Genomic DNA, 24,584 nt, shown 5'->3' on the forward strand with positions numbered 1-24,584 from the left:
ATTTGAGTGCAGCAACTTTGAGAAATGGGCCAAGATCAATAACCGGCTCCTCAATGGAGAATGGAAGGTGGCAATGGAGGAAGGAAGCAGGAGTCTCGCTGAGGGGGAGGGGTGGGCAGGCTGGGCCTGAGGAGGAGGCTGGCGGCAGGAGCTTGGCGGGCACCCAGACACTGAGTGTGCCTCTGGAGCAGAGTAAGCCCGTTGAGCGAGCGCTCCCGCTGACAGTGCAGAAGCAGCCGGGGCTCTTCCATAAGAGGAGATTCTCCATAAGAGGAGAAACATGGGAGACAACTCTGGAGACAGAGGGAAGACCAGAGCAGGCTGCGGTCCCCCCAGGCAGGCTGGCCCAAAGAAATGCTCTTGATGAGGATTTTATCGCACCAGAGAGAGTACAAAATCAACACATCTGGCCTCGGTGTCCTCAGATGTTCCCCGCAGGGCAGGGAAATCATCTCACGCCTGTTTGGCTGATTTCCACCTGGCACTCTCCAGCGCCTCTCCAGACCACCCCAGCTTTGTTTCCAAGGGAGAGGGAAATTACCTTGGCTTGTTTGTTTATTCCTTGTCTTGGCACCAAGAGTCCCAAGGCCTGCTTCACCTTTGATGGTGGGTCGGGTGGGTGCATCGCCCGAGGGGCCCCTGGAGGGGAGAGCTGGGGGAGGGGGTGTCCTGGGCCTAGTTCCATCCCACAGCTACTTTCCTTCACTGAACAGGAGACCTCCCCTACGACCTCAGAACTCTCCTTTTGCAAATGAGGAAACAAACCCAAAGAGGGGAATAACTTGCTCGGATTGCCCAGTAAATTACAGCTGAGGTAAAAACCCAGGGACCTAGCTTCTGATCCAGAGCTTTTTACAATCCCTCACACCACATCGGGACCTCTAAATGAAACTGCTCTGAAATACCATGTCTGGGCTTTCATTCAAAAGACCAAGAAAAAAAGGTGTGTGGTGGTGGGCGGGGGTGTCAGGGCATAGATGAAATGGTATTGGCAAAATATGGATAAGGTTTAAAGCTACTTGATGGAAGGGCTGCAGTTCACACATCTCAGTCCCACTGACTAGTCCTTTCGGGCTTTGGGTGCTGTCCAGACCCAGTAGAAACCCAGCTATCTTGGGTTGGATGTAGGTGCCAATCCACCTTGGACTCCCAAAGTACCTATAGGAGCCAGAACCAATAATTGGGAGCTTCAAGATCAGGTCACAGGGGATGTCATTTCCTTAAGGCAGGATTGGACCCTAAGAGAGGAACCTCCAACAGAGAGAAAATCACCAGACTTGACCGACCCAGGCCTCAAAGAACATTGCTCCATTCATTCCTGGGCTCCTCTCACTAACAGCTAGCCCCTTAAGCCCCAATTTTTTCTTTTTTTCTTTTTTTCTGAGACAGTGTCTCACTCTGTCAGCCGGGTTGAAGGGCAGCGGCATGATCATAGCTCACTGCATCCTCAACCTCCTGGGTTCAAGTGATCCTCCCACCTCAGCCTCCCAAGTAGCTGGGCCTACAGACGTACACCACCACACCTGGCTAATTTTTGTATTCTTTGTACAGATAGGGTCTTGTCATGTTGCCCAGGCTGGTCTTGAACTCCTGGGCTAAAGCAATCCTCCCACTTCGGTCTCCCAAAGGGCTGGGAGTACAGGCTTGAGCCACTTTACCTAGCCCCAAACTTGTTAAAATTGGCTAATCGGACTAAATATCGTGAAAGAGTGCAACGTGGTCGGTTAAACAAGGACAACCCCGTTGTCCGTGTCTGAAGACCACTGCACATTTCCCAAAAGCAAATTTCGAAGTGGAGAATTTAGAAACCCACTTCCCAGATGAAGGATCCCATAGAGAAGTGAGTCCGTGGAAATGATGAAATTGCCCGGTTCCTTTCTCTAAACTCCGACTTCCTTTCCCCAAGGACATCCCAGGAGGGTTCAAACGCGCCCTCTCTAAGGCACTCTGCCAGGTCTCCTGATTTCCAGTTTCCGGGAGGTGATGCCGGCTAGGGTGCCCCGAGGGCCTGCTCTAGAGAAAACCGCCCTCAGGTGAGGACGGCTTCCATTTCCGGGTCTGAAGATAAGGAATAGCTTATCTTCGGTCTCCGCCCTCCTGCCTGCAACCCTCACCCACTGACCACGCCGGCCAGTCCGCCGCGCCAGGGCTGCCCTTGGCCTGGTCCCCGGGTCTCGGTGGACCTTCGACCCGGGCCTCCCAGCTCTGGCCTCCTGCATCCACCCAGCCCCGACCTCAAGCTGCTTCCGGAATAGAATGAAATCCAGCTCGTTAAGCTTCGCGGGGAGGTGTGTCCACCCGCCCCGCGCCGACTCGGGCCGCACTGTCGCACTTCACTCGCACCAGCCAGTGGCCAAAGTGCTCGGGCACCTATTGCGCCAGGCCAGGAACCGGAAGCCTTACCTCGCCCTCACCCCAACTCTTTGCCCCACGTTCCCGATAAGAACATGGAGGCTCGGAGAGATTAATTTGCCCACGTGCAAGCGGCAGCTAAGGGGCGGACGTGGAACTTGAACCGTGTCCCTCCTAAACCTGCCCCTTGTCCGCCGCAACGCGCCCTCGACGCGCACAAAACCCTCACTTTGCTACTGAGGAAAGTTATTCAATGGCCAGAGACACCCTGCGGCTTTTGAAAAGAGGTTTCAGGCTGACAAATATCCATATATATATATATATATTTAAGCCTAAAACGACTCTTTGGTCCCTCCCCTAAGACCTCCTTCCTGTCCGCCTAGGCCTCGGTATCCCCCACCAGGTATGAGAAGGAGGAGTCTTCATTCTTCCCAAGCGGGGAGACCACTCCTTCCCTGCCTCCTCCCTCCGCGGGGGGTCGCGTTGGAGGTCACCCCCGCCCCCTAGGCGCTGGGTTGGGAGTGACGCAGGGTGGGCTGGAGAGGTTTCCTGCCGTCTGGGAAGCGTCAACGGACCGCCCACCTGTCGGGCCTCGGCCGCCCGCACCTGCTTGTGAGAAGCCCGCGGCTGGGGCACCGCCCCCGGTCCCCGCCTGGGTCCGCGAACTGGGAGCACACTGGCCCTTTAAGAGCGCGGCGGCCGCGGCGCGCGGGGAGGAGGGCTGGGAGCGCCCGGAGCCGCGCTGAACTCGCCGGGGACGTCGGGCGCCCGCTCCTTGGCTGGCTCGCTCGCTCTCTCGCTCGCTCTCTCGGGTCGGCTCCCTGCGCCTCCTCCCGGGACTGCTTGGGGACCCGGGCCCGGTCGGGAGCGGCGGCGAGCAGAATCCCCGTGCAGGAGGCGCGCGCTCCGGGCAGCGCCCGGCCCCGGGCATGGACAGAGGGAGCTGGGCGCGCAGGGGGCGCCGCGGGACCGGGCGGCCGGAGCGCTGAGCCAGACAAAGGCTCCGGAGTTGCGCTCGCTCTCGGGAGCCGGGCCCCAGGCGCTGGGCGCCGAGGCTGCGGAACCTCGCCGGGGGCAGCTCCGGCCGGCCCCCTTTCCCGCCGGCTGGTTCCGAGCTCCCGGACCTGCCCTGCCCGCTTCTCCTCGGGCTTGGGAATTTGCCGAGGCGACCTAGGCGGCTCCGGCGGGGACCGGGAGCCCGAGGTCCGCGGCGCGCCTGCCGGGCCAGGAGCCAGGGAGCGTCGCAAGTTTCCAAGGCGCGTGCGAGGATCCGGCGTGCAGTGTTCCGAGCTGGGCTGGGCGCGGAGAGCATGGGCAGCGACCGGAGCGCGCCCGGACGGCCGGGCTGGACGGGCAGCCTCCTCGGCGACCGGGAGGAGGCGGCGCGGCCGCGACTGCTGCCGCTGCTCCTGGTGCTTCTGGGCTGCCTGGGCCTTGGCGTAGCGGCCGAAGACGCGGAGGTCCATGCCGAGGTAAGACCCCCCGCCGTGCCCTTTGGCTGCGGGCTGGGGCTTGGAGGGAGAGGCGCCACGTCCGCAGCCTGGGACTTGGAGGTGGAGGGAGCGGAGACGCGCCCCCTGTTCTGGGCCGTGGCGGGGAAGAAAGCGGACTTGGCAGTCTGCCCCTCCCCAGCTCGCCCTCTGCAGCGCACCTCTTCCCAAACCGTGGAGGGCGCAGGGCCTCGCTCCTCCCCGCTACTCCTACAGCCCTGTTCTGGGCACTGAGCCCCCACCCCGACCCCCTTACATTCAGCCTGTGTCACGGGAGCCGCTTCCGCCGCCCCCAGCCCTTGCCTCCCCTTCTTCCTTCCCTCCAGGGCAGCCGATTCCTCGAGAGCCCGGCTGGCGCGCAGTGGCGCTCTTTGCGAGTGGGGAGGGGGCTGCTCTCGGGGACAGCCACAGGCGGAGCAGGAGCTGGGCGGCTGGGCAACTGCGCTCCCGCCCAGGTGGCCTCCCGTCTGGGTGATACCGAGCCGCGCACGGCGGGCCGGGATGGAGGCGGGGGGATGGGTGCAAACAGCTGAGGCAGCGGACTCGGGTTGCGGGGGCGCTTTGGCGACTTTCTGCGCTCTTGCGAGGAAGCCTAGCCACGCCCGGGCGGGGTCCTAAGGACGGACCCTGCCTCCCACAGCGCTTCCTCCCAACAGCGCCCCTACGCCGAAGCCCCGGATTGGAGAGGGTGGACCCCGCGCCTCTCTTCGCTAGGAGCCCGCTTGGCGTCCCTCCTGGGGCCCCGCTCTGGATGGGTCCCGCGGGTGACCAGGCGCGACATCCCGGCGTAGAGCCGAGCCCAGCCAGCGCCCCAGCTCCATGGTGTCTCCCGAGCGAGGACGCTGAAGGCGCCAGCTTTTCTTGCCCCAGAGCAAGAGCAGGGTCCACTCTTCCCCCGATTTCTAAGACCTGCGCCCTGCCCCAGATAGGCGGGGAGAGGAATTGGGCGGGGAGTAGGGAGAAAGAACCACCCCGGAGCCGCTTCTGAACGGTGCTCAGGCCTTGGTGCCCTTGGGCTGCCCGGGCTGCGGGCCTGAGCGCCGTTTCTATTTGCAGCTGGGCTGGTGCTCCCTCCCTGGCCCACGGCGGCTTTCCCACCTCTCCGGGCTGCCTGGGAGATTTTTCCAGTGGAAGCTTGCCCTTCCCCGCCCTACTTTAATAAAAGCATAGAGGAAAGGCAGGGAATTCCTCCTGGGCTCGAGTTACACCTCCCAGCCATTTCCCCACCTGCTCTGCCCTCCCTCCCTGGCCTGGCCAGGGAGAGCTGAAGGAGGAGCCAGGCCCTGGCAGGAGGCAGGATAGGAGCCCCGCCCCGACCCAGTCTGGCCACCCTCCCCCACCCCATTCACACAGGCAGGAGGAGCTTTAGGGGGCTCCTGTTGGTGAGGATTACCCCTCAGCCTGTGACCCAAGTACTGGGCGGAGAGTGCCATTTGGGCCCACCTGCCACTCTGGGCTGGAGTGCCAAAGAATTTCAAGTCACAGTCCCACCATTGAGTTTCTAATCTACTTAGGGATGGCGTCTATATGTAGGAAGCAGTGATAGAATTCAATGGCCGTGCATTGCTAATGGCATCCTAGCTGGCCAGGAGCTCAGGGGTGCAGGGACCTGTAGTTGGAGGGGCTTCACTCTCTCTCTCTTCTGCTTTTCCGGTTCCATCTCACCCCTACCCCAACTCCCCAGCTCAGGGAGTGCCCACAGCTCGATGCCGCCAGGGAAGAAGCCATGGTTGCATTATCACAAACCGTGCTCCTGATCTGGAGGTTGTGACTGTCCTGGAGCCCTACTCCTGGGGAAACACTTGGGTTGGACCTGGGCAATGACTGGAAGAGACCCCGGAAGGTTTAAGGAGCCTTGAATGTTGGCAGCCATGCAGATAGAGGGCTAGAGACAGGTGGAGTGTCCCAGCTCCTACAGTTGGCTTTGGGTACAGGCTGCTTCTAGGGTCCCATCAGGTCTGGCCACATGTGGGCCCAAGAGTCAAATGGCCTCAGCAGCCAGCCCATCTGCCGGGGGCTGTGGCCTCAGACTCCTGGGCCTGGCCTACACCCTGTGTCGAGCCTCCCTTCCTTGGAGAAGGGCTGGCTCTCTCATCCTCACCCTAGCATCCACACAGTCTCAGGCCTCCAGTTGGGTCACGGCTGGGACCTTCTCGGAGCAGCTTGGCAGTTGAGCCAAGGCCAGCCCCTCTCCACTTCCTCTCTCCCCTCCCAGGGTGGAAGCCACAGGACTTTCACAAGGCTGAGACATCAAGGAGCCTGGCATGTGCTAGGAACTGACAAACACCTGCAACCTGCCAGGCCCTAGCCCACCACTGAGCCGCCCTGTCCTATCCCACATTCTCCCTTGGATGTCTGATCCCAGTCTGTAGCCATTCCGGGCCAGATCCCCACCTGGCTGAGGTGCTCACTGTTGTTCCTGCCCTGCAGGGCTGAGAGTCTCCAGGTTCACAGGGGAGCTCTTATCTCACCTGCCTCCCCTTACCCCCTCCTCCCAGGCACAATTTAGGTTCTCAGCCTGCTCTGTGGAGGTGACTCAGGCTGCCAGAGTTCACAGGGGTGGTGCCACCACCACCAAAACAGATCCACCCACCTTTCCTGAACAGGCCCACGAGTATCTTCCTAGCCCCTACCCAGCCACTGAGCAGATGAGGCAGCGGGGGTGGGGGCATTGGGAGGGGGTCAGCGTGAATTACCATTTTGACCTTCAGGTGAGCCACAGTCTTGGGCTTCCTGCGCTTCAGTCTCTACTAGCACTTCCATGCTGGCTCCGGGGGGGCCCCACTCGTCCCCTCTTTCTTTTAAACAGAGCAAAACTACAGATGCCATCTGTGCCCACCAGCTAAGAAAAGGGAGTTAATAGCGGGGCCTTGTCATTGGGAATCTGCAGAAGCTGAATCTTCTCCCCCTCCCCTCTTGTCTCTGCTTTTTACTCTGTTTTCTTGCTAGTAGTAAATCACTCCTCTCCATGCTCTGTCAAGACCCAGAGAGAACTGGTCTGATTGTCACAGCCAGGGACCTAGATCTCATTGGGCCATGCCCTTCACACCCAGCCCTTGCCATGTTTCCGAGTTGGGGCTGCCCTTGGGTCCAGCCAGTCATCTGTCTCCTTGCAGAGAACAGCCCAGTGTAAGCTCCTTGTCTGAGCAGTGTATTGGCCTGACCTTCCCATTGTGACCTCTGAACATAAATACCTCCTTTGCCCCACCCCAAGGGATGTTGATACTTAAAAGATATCCATGAATGTGGAGAGGAGCAACATGGAAATACACGCTATCCCCACCCCCAAAAGAAGACTTTCCCCAAAAGCCCAGTGCCCTCTGCTATCTCTTATGCCCATTCAGGATGGCCACACTGCAGGCGTGGAAAAGCCCCTCCCTGCCCAGCGGTTTGTTCTGCTGTCCCTCTGGGGCCCTTTTGTTGTTTGGTCCAGATGTTCCCTGCCATCATCACCTCTGCCTTGCTGGGAGTTTGACCTCTGCCTCAGGCTAGCTGTGGTGGTCACTATGAGAACCACTACTTTCCAGATCAAATCAGAATGGGTATCCTCCATATCATCCCAAGGCTTAGGTGGCTCCCTGTCTTGGACACTCCAGCAGGAGCAATGCTTTGGTCCTGGAGATGTGTTTTCTGAGTCAGCAAAGACAGAGAGGGGTTGTGGACTCTGCTCCTATCTTTCTCCTTTACAAAGAGGGTCCTGGGAGAAGCCCACCATTGAGTGTGAGGACCGGGACCCTGAAGGCGGCTGAATGCTCCAGACCTGAGACACAGTAGGCACCATCTGGCTGGACAGCCTTGAGTGACGGCTCAGATAGGGCTGCTCCACAGTCAGACACAGGTTCCAGGGATTCCTGAGACCAGAGGCCATGGAGCTGGGCCTGGATCCCAGAGGCAAAGAGGGATGCCTCTTCCCTAATCCCATGGCCCTCGTGGGAATGGAAGAAAAAGTGGGAAGAGACCCATCTCAGCCTCCAGTGTCAGGACAGGTGGATAAGCCCCTGGTACCAGCCATTAGCCAGCCCTTGGAAATGCCCCCCGTCCTGCTGCTATTGGCCGATGGTGATGCAGGCCAAGGTCTAGATCACCTCTCCAGGGCACTGGCACTGCCTTGTCCTTCCCCTAGGAGTGACTGTCATCCTGTAGGGGTGAGAGTCCAACTCCACGTTCAGCGTTTCTGAGCATGGCACTTGATACATAGTGCACAACATGGTGGCCTACACCCTGTGTCCAGAGCCTCCCTGGCAAAATAGTGCAAAACAGTGACAGAAGCGAATGGCATTTACTGTTGGGCAAGTCACTGAACCTGTATGAACTTCAGGATCTCTATAAAAAGGGAATAGCAATGGTCTATCTGCTTGATGGAGTTACGGGGAGATCCATTGCATTTACGTGCAGAACACTAAATGCTATGCACAATGCCTGGCACAGGGGGCCTAAGGAGGCGCAGGTGTTATTTTTGAGCACCTTCAACATACTTGTGTCTGTTGTGGACACAGACTAGGGATGTTTTGTAAGCGTTTTCACATTTAATCCTTGTATTAACTCTTCGAGTGTAGATGCTGTCATTACTCAATCTACAAAAGAGGAAACTAATACTGTGAGTTGAGAGAAATGACCCCCGCATTCCATAGCCAGGGAGTGGCAGAGCTTGGATTTGAACCCAGCTCAGTCTGGCCTGGAACCCAAGTTCCCAACCCCCATGCGGGGTTGAAGGCTACAGGTCAGAGCCTAGGGTGCCATCCTGTGGAAATTCCACCAGGCAGAATTCTGCTGGGCCCGATCCAGGTGGGAAAGAGGTTTCTGAGGTGGAGCCAGGGCTGCCTGAGCTGTGTGAGCCAAAAGCCCTCCCCCGGCCCACCCAGCCTTGCCCCCACCTGTCCAGCCACCCAAGCTCTGCCCTGTGGACAGCCCCGTCTAGGAGTCAGCACCTGCAGGGAGGTTTCCAGGTGAGGACCCAAGGCCGGGCCCCCAGCCAGGCCCGAAACTCCTGGCTAACAGAGGCCTCTTCACCCCGCCCACTGGCCAGGGAACCCGGTTGTTTTTTCCTCCAAGTTAAGGAGTGTGGGGCAGACTGGAAGGCTGCTGGGTAAAGAAGTGGTCAGACCTCAAGACGTCTTCCTCCTTCCTGCTTCTCCTGCTGGACTTCCCCACCACCCAGAGTCCCAGCCCCCACCTGCAACTCGCTTTAAGACCCATGGGAGGGAGCAGATTTAATCCCAAACTAAGCATGTGTGTCCTAGAACTGCTGAAATGTGGACCATGCTGCCTCTAAAGGTAGTGAGCAATCCACCAAGGAGGACCTGGCTCGATGCCGCCTTTTTTTTTTTTTCTTTTTGAGACAGAGTCTCGCTCTTGTGGCCCAGGCTGGAGTGCAGTGGCGTGATCTCGGCTCACTGCAACCTCCGCCTCCCGGGTTCAGGCGATTCTTCTGCTTCAGCCACCCGAGTAGCTGGGACTACAGGCACCGCCACCACACCTGGCTAATTTTTTGTATTTTTAGTAGAGACAGGGTTTCACTGTGTTAGCCAGATTGTCTCAGTCTCCTGACCTCGTGTTCTGCCTGCCTCGGCCTCCCAAAGTGCTGGAATTATAGGCGTGAGCTGCCATGCCCTGCTCACGCCACCTTTCTTTACTGGCCTTGGAGGTAGTGGCGCCATCAGCACTCTCAACCCTGCTTGGTGGGTCGGAGTGATGATCTTGGCCCTATTTTGCAGAGGAGGGAACTAAGGCTCAGAAAAGTTATCCTAGCCGTCTTCCGTTGCTGGGAGGCCTGTTATGTGGACTAGCAGTCAGGACCAAGGGGCAGCCTTCGGGGGCTGACTTCCGCTCAGCCTGAGGAAGAGCTAACAGTCCTTGCTATCCAGAGAGAGAATGGGGGGCCTTGAGTGGCAGTGAGCACTCCCTGCCTGCAGGATACAGGCTGATGAGTTTTTGGCCAGCTGTAGTCCGTGGAGGCCTGGCGGGTGGCTGGGCTTGGTGGTATTGGGGCCACCCAGCTGGTGAATGGACTCTTGGCTCAGGTCCGCTGATCCAGGTGGGCCCTGTGGGCCTGGAGTGTGCACTCTGCCTTCTGCAAGCTCCCTGGCTCCTCCAGGACTCGTCCCATTCAGCACAGGCTCTGTGCCTAGTGGCTGGGAGTACAGAGCTGGGCACAGCCTTGGCCTGCTCCCTAGAGCCCTCCATACCAAGACTATAGGGTAGGGGAGATGGGCATGGTAAGGACCTCACAAGGCCACAAAAGGTCCGGGGCATCGCTGGTAGCCTTGACAAGGCTTCTTTTGTGCCTGGCTGGGCAACTCTGCCTGGGTCTGCTCAGATTGCAGACAGAACCTGGGTGACAGAGGCAAAGCAGAGCCCAGTAGAAAGTGTCCTTATCGCCTGGGGTCTGATAAGGGCCCCGGGGAGGGGGCTGCCAGCCAGCTCCACAGATCTGAGTGCTGGAGGAGCTGGAAGGGCCGGCTGGGGCGGCTGCAGCAGACGCTTGCCTCCTCCCCCACCCCACTCCCACTCCCCCACCGTGGCGGCTGCTCACTGCACAGTATTGATCTAGCGGCTTCTTAAACCAACCCTCTCGGCAGCCAGTGGGGGAGGGTGGACTGAGATGGCCCAGCGCCCAGACCCGGCCGGAGATGTTGGGTGTGGGGAGGATTAGGCACCCTTCCCCGTGCTGTGCTGGGCACTGCTCCTGAGAAAGGTCCAGTGTCCCCAGCCTGAGGCCAAGAGGAGCTGGTGATACTTCAGAAGCAGCCTGGTCCGATAGCCCCAGCTCCAGCCCAGATCAGCTCTGGGACCCTGGGTGAGGCACTCACTACCTCTGAACCTTGCCGTCTGTATTATGGGAATGGTCACAAATCTACCCTTCAGGAGTGGCTGTGAGCATTCAGTGGGGGCTGGAATGGGTGGCTGGCCCATGCCAGACTCAGGTGCTGCGGTTATGACCTCTCCTGTGTGCCAGGGGCCAGGAACCCCCCTTCTGACTCCTGGTGGCCCATATCTCCTTCCACTTACCTGAAGTGTCCATAAATACTAATCGGATGGGGTCTGGAAGTCAAGAAAGAAATCGGCCAGGCATGGTGGCTCCGCCTGTAATCCCAGCAATTTGGGAGGCCAAGGCGGGCGGATCACCTGAGGTCAGGAGTTCGAGACCAGCCTGGCCACCATAGTGAAACTGTGTCTCTACCAAAAATAGAAAAATTAGCTGGGCATGGTGGCGCATGCCTGCAGTCCCAGCTACTCAGGAGGCTGAGGCAGAAGAATCGCTTGAACTCAGGAGGCAGAAGTTGCAGTGAACCGAGATCATGCCACTGCACTCCATCCTGGGTGACAGAGCGAGACTCCATCTCAAAAAAAGAAAAGAAGTGGCTGAGAGAACCACAGTGGCAGGTGCCCCCCACAGCAGCTCACACCCGAAGCTGCAGAAGGGAGGGGCCCTCATGGCCCCAGAGCCCTCCTTCCTCCCACTGGACAGTGGCCTTGGTGGCAGAAGAAACCAAGTCCTGCTTCAAATCCTGCCCTACTCTGCCACTTACAAGACTTTCTGAGCCTCAGTTTCCTCACTTGAGAAGCAAAGCTTCACCCACTTGGCTCACCCCACCTGTGACTCTAGGTGACAGGAAGAGATTCCTTGTATTAGGGACAGTTTTTACAGTCACCAGGAGGAGCAGCAAGGGCTTGAAACTGGGACTGCGAGTCATGACCTGGGGACTCATCTGCGCCTTTTGCCCAGTGGCAGCAGAGCAGTTCAGCAAGCTCCCCACGCTGCCCACCTGGAGGCAGCAGCACCTCTGGCCCCACCCCTGCATCCCCGCCCCCTGCTGTCTCTTCCCTCCTGTGTTCTCCTGAGCTTGTCCCACTTAGTGTGGCAGGAAGGTGCCAGGAAACTTCTTCCTGGACCCTGGGGAAAGGAGGAAGCTCACAGTCCTATGGGTGGTATTGCTGCCACCCGGGCAGATTTTTGGGCACTTGGCGTTCAGCCACCCTGAGCACACTTTCACCGGTCAGGCACGCTCTGTCAGCTTCGCCTTGTTATCCAGAGGTTTGGGTGGTCTGCGCCAAGGCCGTGTTTCTGCCTACCACCCCCCAGCTTCCCCAATCACTGCCCAAGGGGTGCCCCCATCCTCAGCCTCTGGCTTTTCACCCCAGGTGGCTGAGGGTTCAAGCTTGGCTGATAGCGAGATGGAAGCTCTTGACTTCCCTGGAACTCAATACTGTTTCTCTGTGTGGAGGGTCCATAGTGCCCTTGGGACCCTCCTGGCAGCCCCTGAGCTGGCCCCGGGGTTGAAGGGGCCCCTCTGCCGGTCTCTGGAGCTCTTCACTGCAGACAGGCCAGCTCCCTCGCTTTCCTCCCCAGGGCCCCAGCCTGATCCTCCCCCACCCTCCCCTCCTGTCGCTCCGCAGATACCGCTAATCAGCCCCTCCATGGCCCATGATTGCGCTCCCAGAGATATTTTTACCTTATGCAAATAGGTGATGTAGAGGTGCCCTCATCTGCTGGCAGCCAGTCCCCCGCCACTCCCCCGGCCTCCAGCTGCATTCCCTTTGCTGTTAGAGCTGGCTGAGCATCGTGGCCTCGCCTTCTAGATCTCCCTAAGCACCTTCAGGGAAACTGTCCTTTAAGGATGGTGGATCTGCCGCTCCACACCTTCCAGCACAGGAGCCTTGGGAGAGGTTTCCCGTGCTTGGGAAGAACAGGGAGGGTACCCATGACATTGCCAGTATCTTATTGAGCTGTGGGAATGCGCCCTGGGCCAGAGGTGAGGAGTGCTAGTGGAGGGGCCCTAGGGGCCTCCTGCCTCCCTCCACTCTGGCGTCCTGGTGGAGCCTGGCCCATCACCAGTCTTGGGAAGTCCAGACCCATCAGCCCTCTTGGTCAATGATGGGCCAAGGAGGCCGAAGGCTGCCTGCCCCAGGGACAACCACACAGGCCTCTGGTCTCTGTCATTTGCACGTTTGTCGAGCACCATCTGCTGCCCAGGGTGGTGTCAGGCACTAGCGTGCACTTTACATTTCCTCCTCACAGGAACCCAGGAGATGAGGCAGGTCCTGGTGCAACCCCCCTTTTACTGATGACTGACTGAGAGATAAGGAGGTGGAGTGACACCTCGGAAATAGCCAAGCCAGGGTCTGCCTAGCTCCACCTGTCCCCAGAGCTGGTGGTGGTTTCTCAGCTCTGCATTTCCACCTCATTGCTCTGGGGCTGTTTCCCGGGTCCTGAGAGGCCTCAAAGCTGTGGCTGCGCATCCAGTCTGCGACCCTGGCAGCTTCTCCATGCTGCCCCTCCTTGGGTCAGCAGCTGCTCCGTCTATCGGCAGCCTGGGTACCACTGAGCTGGCCTGCCCAGCCACACCAGGGACCTGGCCGGGTGCCAGGGCTTGGCTGGTGGATGGTACCAGAAAGCAGGTGCCTGAGGTATTAGATGTAACACTGGTGGCAGGCAGATATGTGAGTGTGACCTGGCCGGCCAATATGGCTGTCAGCCTAAAGCAACCACCGTGTCCAGCTACTGCCCTGCTGCCTGGGCCCTCGGGGTGCAGCCCTCACCTCCCAGAGCACTCAGAGTGCCAGCCTTAAGGGCTTCTCACTCTGGAGACCCCCAGAGACCCAGACAAGTCAGACACAGACACTTGCAGTGTCCAAGGTCCAGGGCAGCCCCTGGCCTCTGCTCACTGCCTCCCATGGCGGTCACCGTGCTCTTGAGGGCTTGAGGACATGAAGCAGGCAGGGCAGAATCCCCTCTCTACCACAGCTCGGCCTGGCTCTGCCCTCTGGCTTGGCCGTGCAACCTGTGGGGTGTGGGTTCCTTGTTTTGTAGGTGTGTTGGGTCTCCCAGGGAGACTGTAAGTTCCTGAAGGCCAGGATGCCTCAGCCTAGTCCTCCCATGGCCCCCAGCTGGCACAGAGGGTGTTCAGAAACATCTGGCAGGGTGGGTGGTGGATGGATGAGAAGACTTGCCAAGCAAGCCCTAGAAAGGGAAGGGCACACCCATTGTGTACCAGCTTTTTCCAAGGCTGTTTTCCTCAAACCTCACCCCTCAACAGCCCATCGTTCCCCATTCTATAGGTGAGGAAGCTGGGGCCCAGGGAGAATAAAGAGTTTGTAGCAGAGCAGGGACTGGGCTTCAGGCTTCTGTCCTACCCTTGAGCCTGGGTGGGTACCTGCATCTGTCCACTCCTTCCAGGAGATTTAAGGTCTTTGGGGAGCAGTGCCAAAGAGTAAGGCCTCAAGAGGTCCTGAATCCTTTTGGGTCCTTGGCCTGGTAGGGGCCCACCCCAGAGGGGCCAGTGCAGTTGTCAGCTACTGTGGACACAGCTTCTGTCCTAATGGGGGAAGACAAATAGCAAACACCTAATTGAAATGTACAGTGCATCAGATGGGTGATAAGCATGGGAGGAAGGAGGGGGTGCAGGGTATAGTTGATGGGGCCTTTTTAACATGTCAGAGAACACCTCTTAGATAAGGTGGTATTGAAACAGCGACCTGAAGAAAATGAAGATGAAAGCCACACAGTTGTCTGGCGGGAGAGTGCGTCAGGCAGCAGAGGCAGCAAGTGCAAAGGCCCTGCGGCAGGAGCATGCCCGGCTGGGGTGGATGGTGGTGAGGTCCAGCTAAGGTGGGGTGACAGTGAGGGCCTTGTGGCTCTTGTACAAATGGCTTTTCCTTTGCAATGAGAAATCTTCAGAGGGTTCTAAGCAGAGGATTGACCAGACCTGACCTGGCCTTTGTTCTGGCTCTTATGTGAGGAGAGATGACAGGGAGGAGGGTGCTGAGGCTCACACGGTCAACTGGGCAGGAGGTGATGACGGCTCAGATAGAGCAGCGGTGGTGGAGGTGGTGGGAAGTGGTCGGCACAGGCTGTGCATGTTTGGAGGTAGCAGTGCCAGGACCTGCTGACAGAGTTGCGGCTTCTTTGCAGAACTGGCTGCGGCTTTATGGCTACCTGCCCCAGCCCAGCCGCCATATGTCCACCATGCGTTCCGCCCAGATCTTGGCCTCGGCCCTTGCAGAGATGCAGCGCTTCTACGGGATCCCAGTCACTGGTGTGCTCGACGAAGAGACCAAGGAGTGAGTTCCCCCCACCATCCAGACCCCACAGGCACCTGCCTTCCATCTGGCCTGCTCTCAAGAGGGCTCAGCATGTGGAGTTTCCAGAAAAGAGTGGCCTAGATAAGAGATGCCAAATGGTTTGGTCCTCCGTGTCACTTCTGATTGGTTGGAGTGGCTGCCCAAAGCCTTGTATTGAGAAAGCTCCAGGGGCAGAATCCAGGCCTTAGCAGTAAAAAGCACAGTGATTGATTGGTGATGTCTGACATGGCCAGGGGAGTGTGGAGGTGCAGTACAGGAGCTGTGGAAGGGAAATCGTAGCTAGGCATGGCTATGAATCTAACAAGTGACATGACCTAAAGCCATGTCCCTGAAAAGAATGCACAGAGCATAACGTATCCAGGACAGAAGGCCTTGAGCGGACCCTCCGTTACTGGGTGATAAGGAGAGAAGGGCTCACCTTGACTGAACCACTCCTGGGCACTCAGTCTTCCAATACAGGCATTTTGCCCATTTTACTGGAAGTTGAAGCTGAGAGTCCCCCATCCCCACTGTGTCATAGGAGGAGCAGCTGGGAAGCCTGGAAGTGGCGGAAGTGGCAGTGCCAGAACAGGCAGGTGTGTGGAGGGGAGGCTCCGTGCTCACCCCTCTGTGTCCATGTCCCAGGTGGATGAAGCGGCCCCGCTGTGGGGTGCCAGACCAGTTCGGGGTACGAGTGAAAGCCAATCTGCGGCGGCGGCGGAAGCGCTACGCCCTCACCGGGAGGAAGTGGAACAACCACCATCTGACCTTTAGGTAGGAGGCTCAGCTGCCCAGGGAGGCATCTGCCCCTCGGCAGGCCAAGCCTCAGGCCTCCTTTCCCAGAGCCCACCTCGGCGCCCAGCCTTAACAGTCCAGCCCGCTTTCACGCTGATGAGACCAGCCACACACGCCAGGCAGTCTCCCTCGAGGGAAGGTCAGGACCCTTCAAGCTACTTCCACCCTGTCCTTCCCCACCTCCCACCTCCCTGCAGGCAGGGGCTGGCCTCACTGGGCACAGCTGGGCTACTGCCCCAGCACAGACTGCGGCAAGGGGTGGGGGATGTCTGGGGTGCAGGAATCCAGGCATCCATCAAGTGAACAGGCAGCAAGTCACCTGCAGAATCCTTGGATCAGGGGCCCTCATCCTTTTTGCTGAGTTCTTGAGCAAGAAAACCCTCCAGCCAAGTGTGCCTTGAGCCATGTGGTTGTCCCCAAGGGCTCCCCTTCTTGTTCCAGTCTGGCTCTGTCCCGACTCCAAGCTCCATCTCCCAAGGAAGAGTGGTTCCCATGGTCACTTAGACCTCAAGCCCCCAGAGTGAATTCAAGGTCCAACCAGCTAAAATATTCCCTTCAGGTTTAACGTCTAGCACACAGAGCTGAATCTGATTTATATAGGTAAGAGCAGGCCTCACCATACGTCATCAAATGCAGTCTCTGGCTACAACTTACTTCCTCTAATCCTCACTGGAACCCTGTGAAGAAAGTACCACACACACGCACACACACCCCCACACACACACCCTTTTCTAACTTAACAGATAAACTGGAAATCGGCCAGGCACAGTGGCTCACACCTGTAATCCCAGCACTTTGGGAGGCCAAAGTGGGTGGATCAGCTGAGGTCGGGAGTTCGAAACCAGCCTGACCAACATGGAAAAACCCCGTCTCTACTAAAAATACAAAATTAGCCAGGTGTGGTGGTGCATGCCTGTAATCCCAGCTACTTGGGAGGCCGAGGCAGGAGACTCACTTGAACCCAAGAGGTGGAGGTTGCAGTGAGCCGAGATTGCGCCACTGCACTCCAGCCCGGGTGACAGAGCAAGACTCCATCTCAAAAAGAAAGAAAGAAACTGGAAATCAGAGAGTCACTTACCCAAGGTCACACAGATACTGTTAGAGCCAGGCCTTGAACTCAGGTCTGCCTGACCCTGGAGCTCAACATTGAGAACTGCTCAGCCTGTTTCCCAAACCTCACCCATTTGCATCCCATTTTCTAGGTCTTTCCTCCAGCCACATAGCACCTGTATTTTAGTTTACTTAATGTCTCTCTTACTTAAAATCAGTTTATTTGCCACAATGCAATCTTAATTTAATGATATCTTCATGATCTCCTGGATTTGACAAATTGAAATTATGATTTACATCAAAGCAAACTGCCAGTTGATAATGACGGGCTTGTTGGTGACCTTGCGTGCACTCTTGGGAACATGCCAGCAGAGGATAGTAGGCCCTTGGCCCGGCATCCACTCACTCATCTCGCACCCACCCCCAGCATCCAGAACTACACGGAGAAGTTGGGCTGGTACCACTCGATGGAGGCGGTGCGCAGGGCCTTCCGCGTGTGGGAGCAGGCCACGCCCCTGGTCTTCCAGGAGGTGCCCTATGAGGACATCCGGCTGCGGCGACAGAAGGAGGCCGACATCATGGTACTCTTTGCCTCTGGCTTCCACGGCGACAGCTCGCCGTTTGATGGCACCGGTGGCTTTCTGGCCCACGCCTATTTCCCTGGCCCCGGCCTAGGCGGGGACACCCACTTTGACGCAGATGAGCCCTGGACCTTCTCCAGCACTGACCTGCATGGTGAGGACAGCTGGCCAGGGTGAGGGGCAGGGCAGGTGGCCCCGGAGCTGGGCAACAACACCCTGCTGAGTGGGTTCAGCAGCCGCGGGGCTGGGAGGAGAGAGTTCCCCTGTGTTTGTCTCCAGATCACTACACTCAATTTCAGTCTGTTGTCCCACCATCTCCAAGGGGAGGCGAGAAAGGATGATTGTACCCATTTCTCAGATGGGGTTGTTGTAGGCTGAAAGAGCTCAGCCTCTTCCAAGAGGGAAGCAAGAGCAGGCTCTCTGGCAGCCTCAGCCTGGAGGGTCCAGGGTGATTGGGTCCTGGGACTGGCCACAGCTGACTGTGCTGCCCTCCTTCTCTCCCCAAAAGGAAACAACCTCTTCCTGGTGGCAGTGCATGAGCTGGGCCACGCGCTGGGGCTGGAGCACTCCAGCAACCCCAATGCCATCATGGCGCCGTTCTACCAGTGGAAGGACGTCGACAACTTCAAGCTGCCCGAGGACGATCTCCGTGGCATCCAGCAGCTCTACGGTGCGTGGGCTGTGACCAGCGGGCTCTGCATGCTGCTCTCAAGTCCCTGGCCAATGAGGAGTAGGCATTGCTGCTATCCCCATTTTGTAGATGAGGAACCCAAGGCCCAGTGAGGATTAGTGACTTGCCCACATCATTTGGGGAATAAATGGTGGCACTGGAAATGAAACCCAGGGCAGGCTGCCTCCAGGGCCTGGGCCTCACTCAAGGCTGTGGCTGCAGGCTAGAGGCCTTGAAGGGACACAGGTTCTTCATGACCCTCCTCTCCTCACCCTTGGCAGTATTCTTACTAGACCACAAGTGCCTGGGGGATCCCAGGACCCGCCCCCTCCCACCGTCACTCCCAGCCTGAGCCTGTCACAGCTCTGTCCACAGTGCTGCTGGTTTGTCACTTCCCAGTGGCTTTGAGGAAGTGCCACCCCCCCACCCAGGGCCCACCCGAGAAAGTCTCCAGCAGTGAGGTCCCCTGGGCCAGTTCAGTGGGCCAAGGCCTGCACTCTGTGCCCACACCGAGCCCTCCTCGGGGCTGGCAGCTCCTGCCGTGCTGGGCACTTGACGGGCACCCCTTGCTGCATCCCCAGCAACTTGGAAATGCAGAGTCCAAAACGCCTGAAGCCAGGGCCTGGAGCCTCTGCTGGAGCAGGCTGGCATCCCAAGGGGAATGTCCCCAAGGGGACATGCAGGCAGACACCCTCAGGAGCACAGTGACCCAAGGTCAGTGTGGGGAGGTCGAGGAGGGGCTAGAAGGAGGAGGACCCAGGTCCCACTGAGGATGGAGGCAGGTGTTGGGGAGGGGTGTGCTGCAGATGGACAGGATTTTACTTTCCGCCTGGGTGGGCCTGTGCTGGGGGCCCCGGGGCCCAGGGTTCTGAGTAGGAACACAGACCTCACTTCTGAACCCCTGCCTCTCTGCAGGTACCCCAGACGGTCAGCCACAGCCTACCCAGCCTCTCCCCACTGTGACGCCACGGCGGCCGGGCCGGCCTGACCACCGGCCGCCCCGGCCTCCCCAGCCACCACCCCCAGGTGGGAAGCCAGAGCGGCCCCCAAAGCCGGGCCCCCCAGTCCAGCCCCGAGCCACAGAGCGGCCCGACCAGTATGGCCCCAACATCTGCGACGGGGACTTTGACACAGTGGCCATGCTTCGCGGGGAGATGTTCGTGTTCAAGGTCTGGCCCCGCCTCCCATGCCTGTCTCTGAGCCTTTTCCCTGGCTGCTCTGGGCCCCCTGTCCCACCCTCACTCAGCAGGCCCCGGGGAGCCATTAAGCCCTCAGCTCTAGATGGGGAGGAATCCAGCCCAAGAGGTTGAGGGACTTGCCCAGGGTCACACAGCAAGCCCTGGTGCCAGCTCCCCAGCTCAGGGCTCTGTTTCTGTGCAGCCCTGGCTTTCCAAGCCACTGCCTGCCTCAGTATCTCAGTGTCCTCCCCTTGGGCCCACACTCACCTGGGAAGGGGTGGTTTGAGGATGGCACCTCTCCCGGCCAAGGCAGCTTGCCTGCGCTGCCCGCTCACACCATGCCCTCCCCAGGGCCGCTGGTTCTGGCGAGTCCGGCACAACCGCGTCCTGGACAACTATCCCATGCCCATCGGGCACTTCTGGCGCGGTCTGCCCGGTGACATCAGTGCTGCCTACGAGCGCCAAGACGGTCGTTTTGTCTTTTTCAAAGGTGAGCAGAGGTAGGGTTAGAGGGTTGGGCACGCTTCCTGCCATGACCTCTGACCCTGCTGGATCAGAGAAGAGGAGGTGAAGGGTTGCATTGCATGTCTGGTCCTGTGCCCCCACTGTGGGCTCACTCTGGGAGGATGAGGACACGGCAGCAAGGCAGGACGGGAGGAAGATAGAGGCTGGAGGCAGGGTTGGAGCTGCAACCCGGAAGTGCCTGGCCACCTTGTGCAGCACAGGGCTCAGCCCTGCTTCCCTCTGTCCTTGCATCTTTGCCTCCTGTAGCCCCATCCTCATAAGAACAGGTGCCCCCAGCCCACTCCGGGGCCAGATTTCTGTGGTCTGTCTGCAGAGACGAGGTCTTGCAGGGCAGCACCCCGTGATGGATCCACCAGGGCTCTAACCCCACTGTCCTGAGCTTCAGTGAGGCAGGAGCTCCCTGAGGACAGGGCTGGCCCCAAATTAAAAGCAGGGAGTCCTGGGCCACACACTGTGAGGGCTGCAGGTGTGCTCCAGGGACACAGCCCCCAGACCCAGAGGCCAGGCAGCCCCCTCCCAATACAAGAACTATATGTGCGGGGGTGGATGTGCACATGGAAACGAGGGCTGTGGGTGGCATGTGGCGTGTATGGGTGTGAGCGGGTGACTCTTGCTCACGGGAACAAGTGTGCCTCAGGTGTCCATGAGTGCAGCGTGTGATTCGTGGGTGACCTCATTGTATGTTGTCTTGAATATGTAGAGGGGTGTGAGTGTGATTTTGTGGGCCCAGAAGAGCATTCTTTTCCCGCACACACCCCTCAGCCCCAGGCCTGTCCTCACTGTGCCTGCCACCCCTCCTGTAGGTGACCGCTACTGGCTCTTTCGAGAAGCGAACCTGGAGCCCGGCTACCCACAGCCACTGACCAGCTATGGCCTGGGCATCCCCTATGACCGCATTGATACGGCCATCTGGTGGGAGCCCACAGGCCACACCTTCTTCTTCCAAGAGGACAGGTGAGCAGTGCGTCCCTCCCCTAAGGGGAGAAGACCCCAGCTAGGCCCCGCTCAACCTCAGGCCTACCCAGAAAGAATCCACTGCCTGTGGGGAATGGGTCCTGGCCCAAGCAGGATCTCTAGGTCCACAGCCTGGTGCTTTTGTTCACAGGTACTGGCGCTTCAACGAGGAGACACAGCGTGGAGACCCAGGGTACCCCAAGCCCATCAGTGTCTGGCAGGGGATCCCTGCCTCCCCTAAAGGGGCCTTCCTGAGCAATGACGCAGGTACCTGGCCAGCCCCTCCCAGTTTGCCCAGCACCTAATATCCCCTGCTACACACACCACAGGGCAGGGCTTGCCCAAGGTCACCCGGCACTGTGATGGTGTGTATGGGGGACACGCTGTGTCATGCTCTGGGCTGGGAGCTTACCTAGCTTGACACCCTGGTCCTTCCTGCGCAGTTAAAATTCCCTTTTTACAGACAGGCAAACTAATAAACCAGAGAGCTTGAGCAGAGTGCCCCAAATTCCACAGCCAGGAAGGTGCGGAGTCAGGATTCCAGGCCAGTCCTGCCTGCGTCCGGAGCTGGAGCTTGGAACTGCCCTGATGCCCACAGAGTCCAGCCACCCCCAGGCAATCCTAGGGGAGCCTTGAGCCTGAGTGGGGCAGGCTTGGCTCAGAGTGTTAGGGGTGAAAATCCTCCCAGGGCATCACTCATCTACCTAGAAGGAAAGCCCTGTCTCTGTCATTATAACCAAGAGACAGGGAGCTGTGCCTCTTCTGTTTCTCTAGCAAGGTCTCTAGCGCATTTAAGAAAAACCAGCCAGGTGTAGTGGCTCACGCCTGTAATCCCAGCTCTTGGAGAGGCCGATGCGAGAGGATCGCTTGAGTCCAGGAGTTCGAGACCAGCCTGGATAACATAGCGAGACTCTATCTCTACAAAAAAAATTTTAAATCAGCCAGGTGTGGTGACTTGCACCTATAGTCCCAGTTATTTAGGAGGCTGCAGTCAGAGGATTACTTGAGTCTGGGAGGTCAAGGCTGCAGTGAGTCGCGATCGCGCCACTATACTCCAGCCTGGGTGACTCGGGGGGGACCCTGCCTGCTTTGCCAGTGCTCAGGCCAGTTACACAGCTTCTGTATGTGAGCTTGGCACTCTGCAGCCGCTCTGATCTCTTGTGCTCACCCCTTGATTGAAACCTGGCCCTGCCTGGTATTGATGGGATGCTGGCAAGGTGCCCAAGGCCAGAGAGCCAGCCCAAGGCAGCACCAGGTTCCTTCCGCTCTAGAACAACTGTGGGGTGCTGTGTGGCCTTGAGCAAGACCCCAAACCTCTGTGGTGTGAGGTGAAGCCAGTTCTGGGAAGGGGCAGCAGGATCCCTGACTGCAGCCCCCAACCCAGCAGGCTATAGGACCCTTCCAGGCCCTGCCCCAGCTAATGTCAGTCTGGTCAGGAAGCCCAGGGTTCTAGTCGTACCCTTAGCCCAAAGCCCTCTGAGCCTCAGTCTGGCTCCTGCAAGCTAAGAAGGGGCAGATTTGAAAATACTCAGGGAAGCAAACGAGAAGAAGGGTGTTTTGAAGCCCTCAGCATGTCCTGGCCTTTGATTCTTCTCACTGGTGGTTCGGCTCAACCTGAAGCCACTCTGGCCTCCTTGCCTCTGCAGCCTACACCTACTTCTACAAGGGCACCAAATACTGGAAATTCGACAATGAGCGCCTGCGGATGGAGCCCGGCTACCCCAAGTCCATCCTGCGGGACTTCATGGGCTGCCAGGAGCACGTGGAGCCAGGCCCCCGATGGCCCGACGTGGCCCGGCCGCCCTTCAACCCCCACGGGGGTGCAGAGCCCGGGGCGGACAGCGCAGAGGGCGACGTGGGGGATGGGGATGGGGACTTTGGGGCCGGGGTCAACAAGGACGGGGGCAGCCGCGTGGTGGTGCAGATGGAGGAGGTGGCACGGACGGTGAACGTGGTGATGGTGCTGGTGCCACTGCTGCTGCTGCTCTGTGTCCTGGGCCTCACCTACGCACTGGTGCAGATGCAGCGCAAGGGTGCACCACGCGTCCTGCTCTACTGCAAGCGCTCGCTGCAGGAGTGGGTCTGACCACCCAGCGCTCCTGCTAACGGTGCTCAGGGGGCGCCTGTGGTTCTGAGATGGCTCCCAGGGGCTCCCTCCGCCCCCAGGTAGGGGCCCCTCTCAGCCCTCACATACCCTGTCTGCCCCGCCCTCATTATTTATGTCCAGGTGTTTGTTTTGTTTTTGGCACCTTACTTGACCATTTGTTTCTGTTTCCCCGACTGGGGCAGGGTGTTTAGAATTTTCTAAATGTAGTTCTGCTCCAGACAGGGAATTAGGCCCCCATCGTCCTCTGGCTTGGCCACAGCCAGGGGAGCAGAGGGGCAGAGGCCCACATTGGAAGAGCAGCACCTCCTCAGCCTGAACCCCAGGGCTGTAACTGCCAGGCTCTCTTTGCCCAGTTGGAGACTGTCTGGCCCCCCCTGGTCCCTTCCCTCCCAAGTGAGTCTCTCTGGGCCTTAGGAAGAGCCTTCCACCCAGGGGCAGCCCCAGGCCAAAGGGGACCTGGAAGGGAGGTGGGCCGTGGCCCTTGAGTCCCCGTTGAGGCTTGGTTCCTTCCCAATCCAGTGGACTTCCCAATCCACTTCTGACAGCCTCAGTGACCCTGGCTCCTTGTGCCAGAGAACCCAGCCCACCCCCCGGCAGCAGCTCCCAGCTCCCACCTCCCCTTGGGCCTACACCTCCTTCCCTCTCTGGAGAAAGGGCCCTGGGCCTGCCTCACCACGGACCAAAGGGAGTCTGCCAGGGCCCCTCTCCCCAGGGAAGCAGCAGCCTCGCCCCTGGCAGAGTTGCCTCCCTGAGCTAGAACCCTCTGTTCCTTCCCTGCGCCTCCTCCCTCCCTCTCCGACTCACACCACTAGCCTCAGGGGTTTGAGCTCCAGCTCCCTTGGGCTTCAGCTGCCAGTGTCCTGAGCCTCAGGGAGAGGGGGCTGGTGGGTGCCTAGGCCTGGGCAGTGGATGGCCGTGAATGGGTGCCCACAGTGTCAGGCACTGGGCATGAGGGGTTCCTCCCCTCCAGCTCCCTGTGCCCCCAGGGTCCTGGGAGGAGAGACACTGGTGGGGATAGGCCAGCCGCGCATCAGACTGTGAACCCCACGAAGGAGCCCATTGTGGCCTAAGAGGCTACCCTCCTGCGCTCAGCCCTGAGGACAGATGCCTCCTTCCTCTTTTCCTTCCCAAAGCAAGCAGGAGGCCATGGCTGCTGTGGGAAATGGTACTGTACAACTGGCTCTACTTCCCCATGGCCCTGAGCGAGTGGAGTCTGCCACCCAGGATCCCCAAGGCGCTTTGAAGGGGAAGGATTCTGCTGGCCTCTGCGAATGGTTTCTTGTGCACTGGCACCAAGTGTGGGTCCGGCAGCTTCTGCCCCCTGCAGAACCGGAGAGCCAGCCAAGGGGTGGGGCTGCGGGGGTTCCGTGTCCACCCCCATACATTTATTTCTGTAAATAATGTGCACTGAATAAATTGTACAGCCGGCAAATGTGTCCTTGTTTGTAAGGCCTTGGGCTGGAGCCTCCAGCTGGAAGGGCGTGCAGGTGGTGGGGGTCCAGCCCATGCTAGGGTTAGGGGGCTTGACCTCAATGCCAAGGAGACCTTGTTCCAATTCCATGGGGGCTCCTTCCCGATGGCCCTTGGAAACTATGCCCTGGGAGGGGCAGAGCTTAGGGCTGCCCTCAAGAGTCCAGAAGAGGGAGAGGCAGGGCACCTGGGGTCACCCTGCCGGGGTGGGGCAGGGAGGGAGCATGGAGTTAGTTTGCCGTTTGTTCCTGCTGAGAAAAGACAACCGAGTTTGCCACAAGCCCTCCCCGTCTAGGAGTGGAGGAAGAGCCAGGCCAGTCCTCCCAGGCTGGGTTCTGAGCACTGACGGGA

The 24,584-nt window shown here is 59.0% G+C and overlaps 1 protein-coding gene across 1 annotated transcript; it reads left to right on the plus strand.

Annotated features, from left to right (window-relative positions):
- Window positions 1–3,064: 3,064 nt before the first annotated feature.
- On the plus strand, window positions 3,065–24,195 carry MMP15 (matrix metallopeptidase 15). The gene is made up of 10 exons (XM_019012506.4): window positions 3,065–3,824; window positions 14,755–14,903; window positions 15,549–15,677; window positions 17,176–17,483; window positions 17,838–17,999; window positions 18,915–19,168; window positions 19,529–19,667; window positions 20,506–20,656; window positions 20,808–20,923; window positions 22,303–24,195. The coding sequence occupies exons 1-10, from the start codon at window positions 3,663–3,665 to the stop codon at window positions 22,740–22,742; spliced, it is 2,010 nt and encodes a 669-aa protein (XP_018868051.1). The 5' UTR covers window positions 3,065–3,662; the 3' UTR covers window positions 22,743–24,195.
- The last annotated feature ends 389 nt before the right edge of the window (window positions 24,196–24,584 follow it).

The sequence above is a fragment of the Gorilla gorilla genome, chromosome 18 (assembly GCF_029281585.2).
Source record: "Gorilla gorilla gorilla isolate KB3781 chromosome 18, NHGRI_mGorGor1-v2.1_pri, whole genome shotgun sequence".
Lineage (NCBI taxonomy): Eukaryota > Metazoa > Chordata > Mammalia > Primates > Hominidae > Gorilla > Gorilla gorilla.

What these genes read in the sequence shown, in the direction of transcription:
- MMP15 (XM_019012506.4), top strand. Translation starts at nt 3,663, where the DNA reads ATGGGCAGCGACCGGAGCGCGCCCGGACGGCCGGGCTGGACGGGCAGC. An exon ending in TTCTTCTTCCAAGAGGACAG is followed by an intron (nt 20,657 to 20,807) that starts GTGAGCAGTGCG and finishes TTTTGTTCACAG; the next exon opens with GTACTGGCGCTTCAACGAGG. An exon ending in CTTCCTGAGCAATGACGCAG is followed by an intron (nt 20,924 to 22,302) that starts GTACCTGGCCAG and finishes TTGCCTCTGCAG; the next exon opens with CCTACACCTACTTCTACAAG.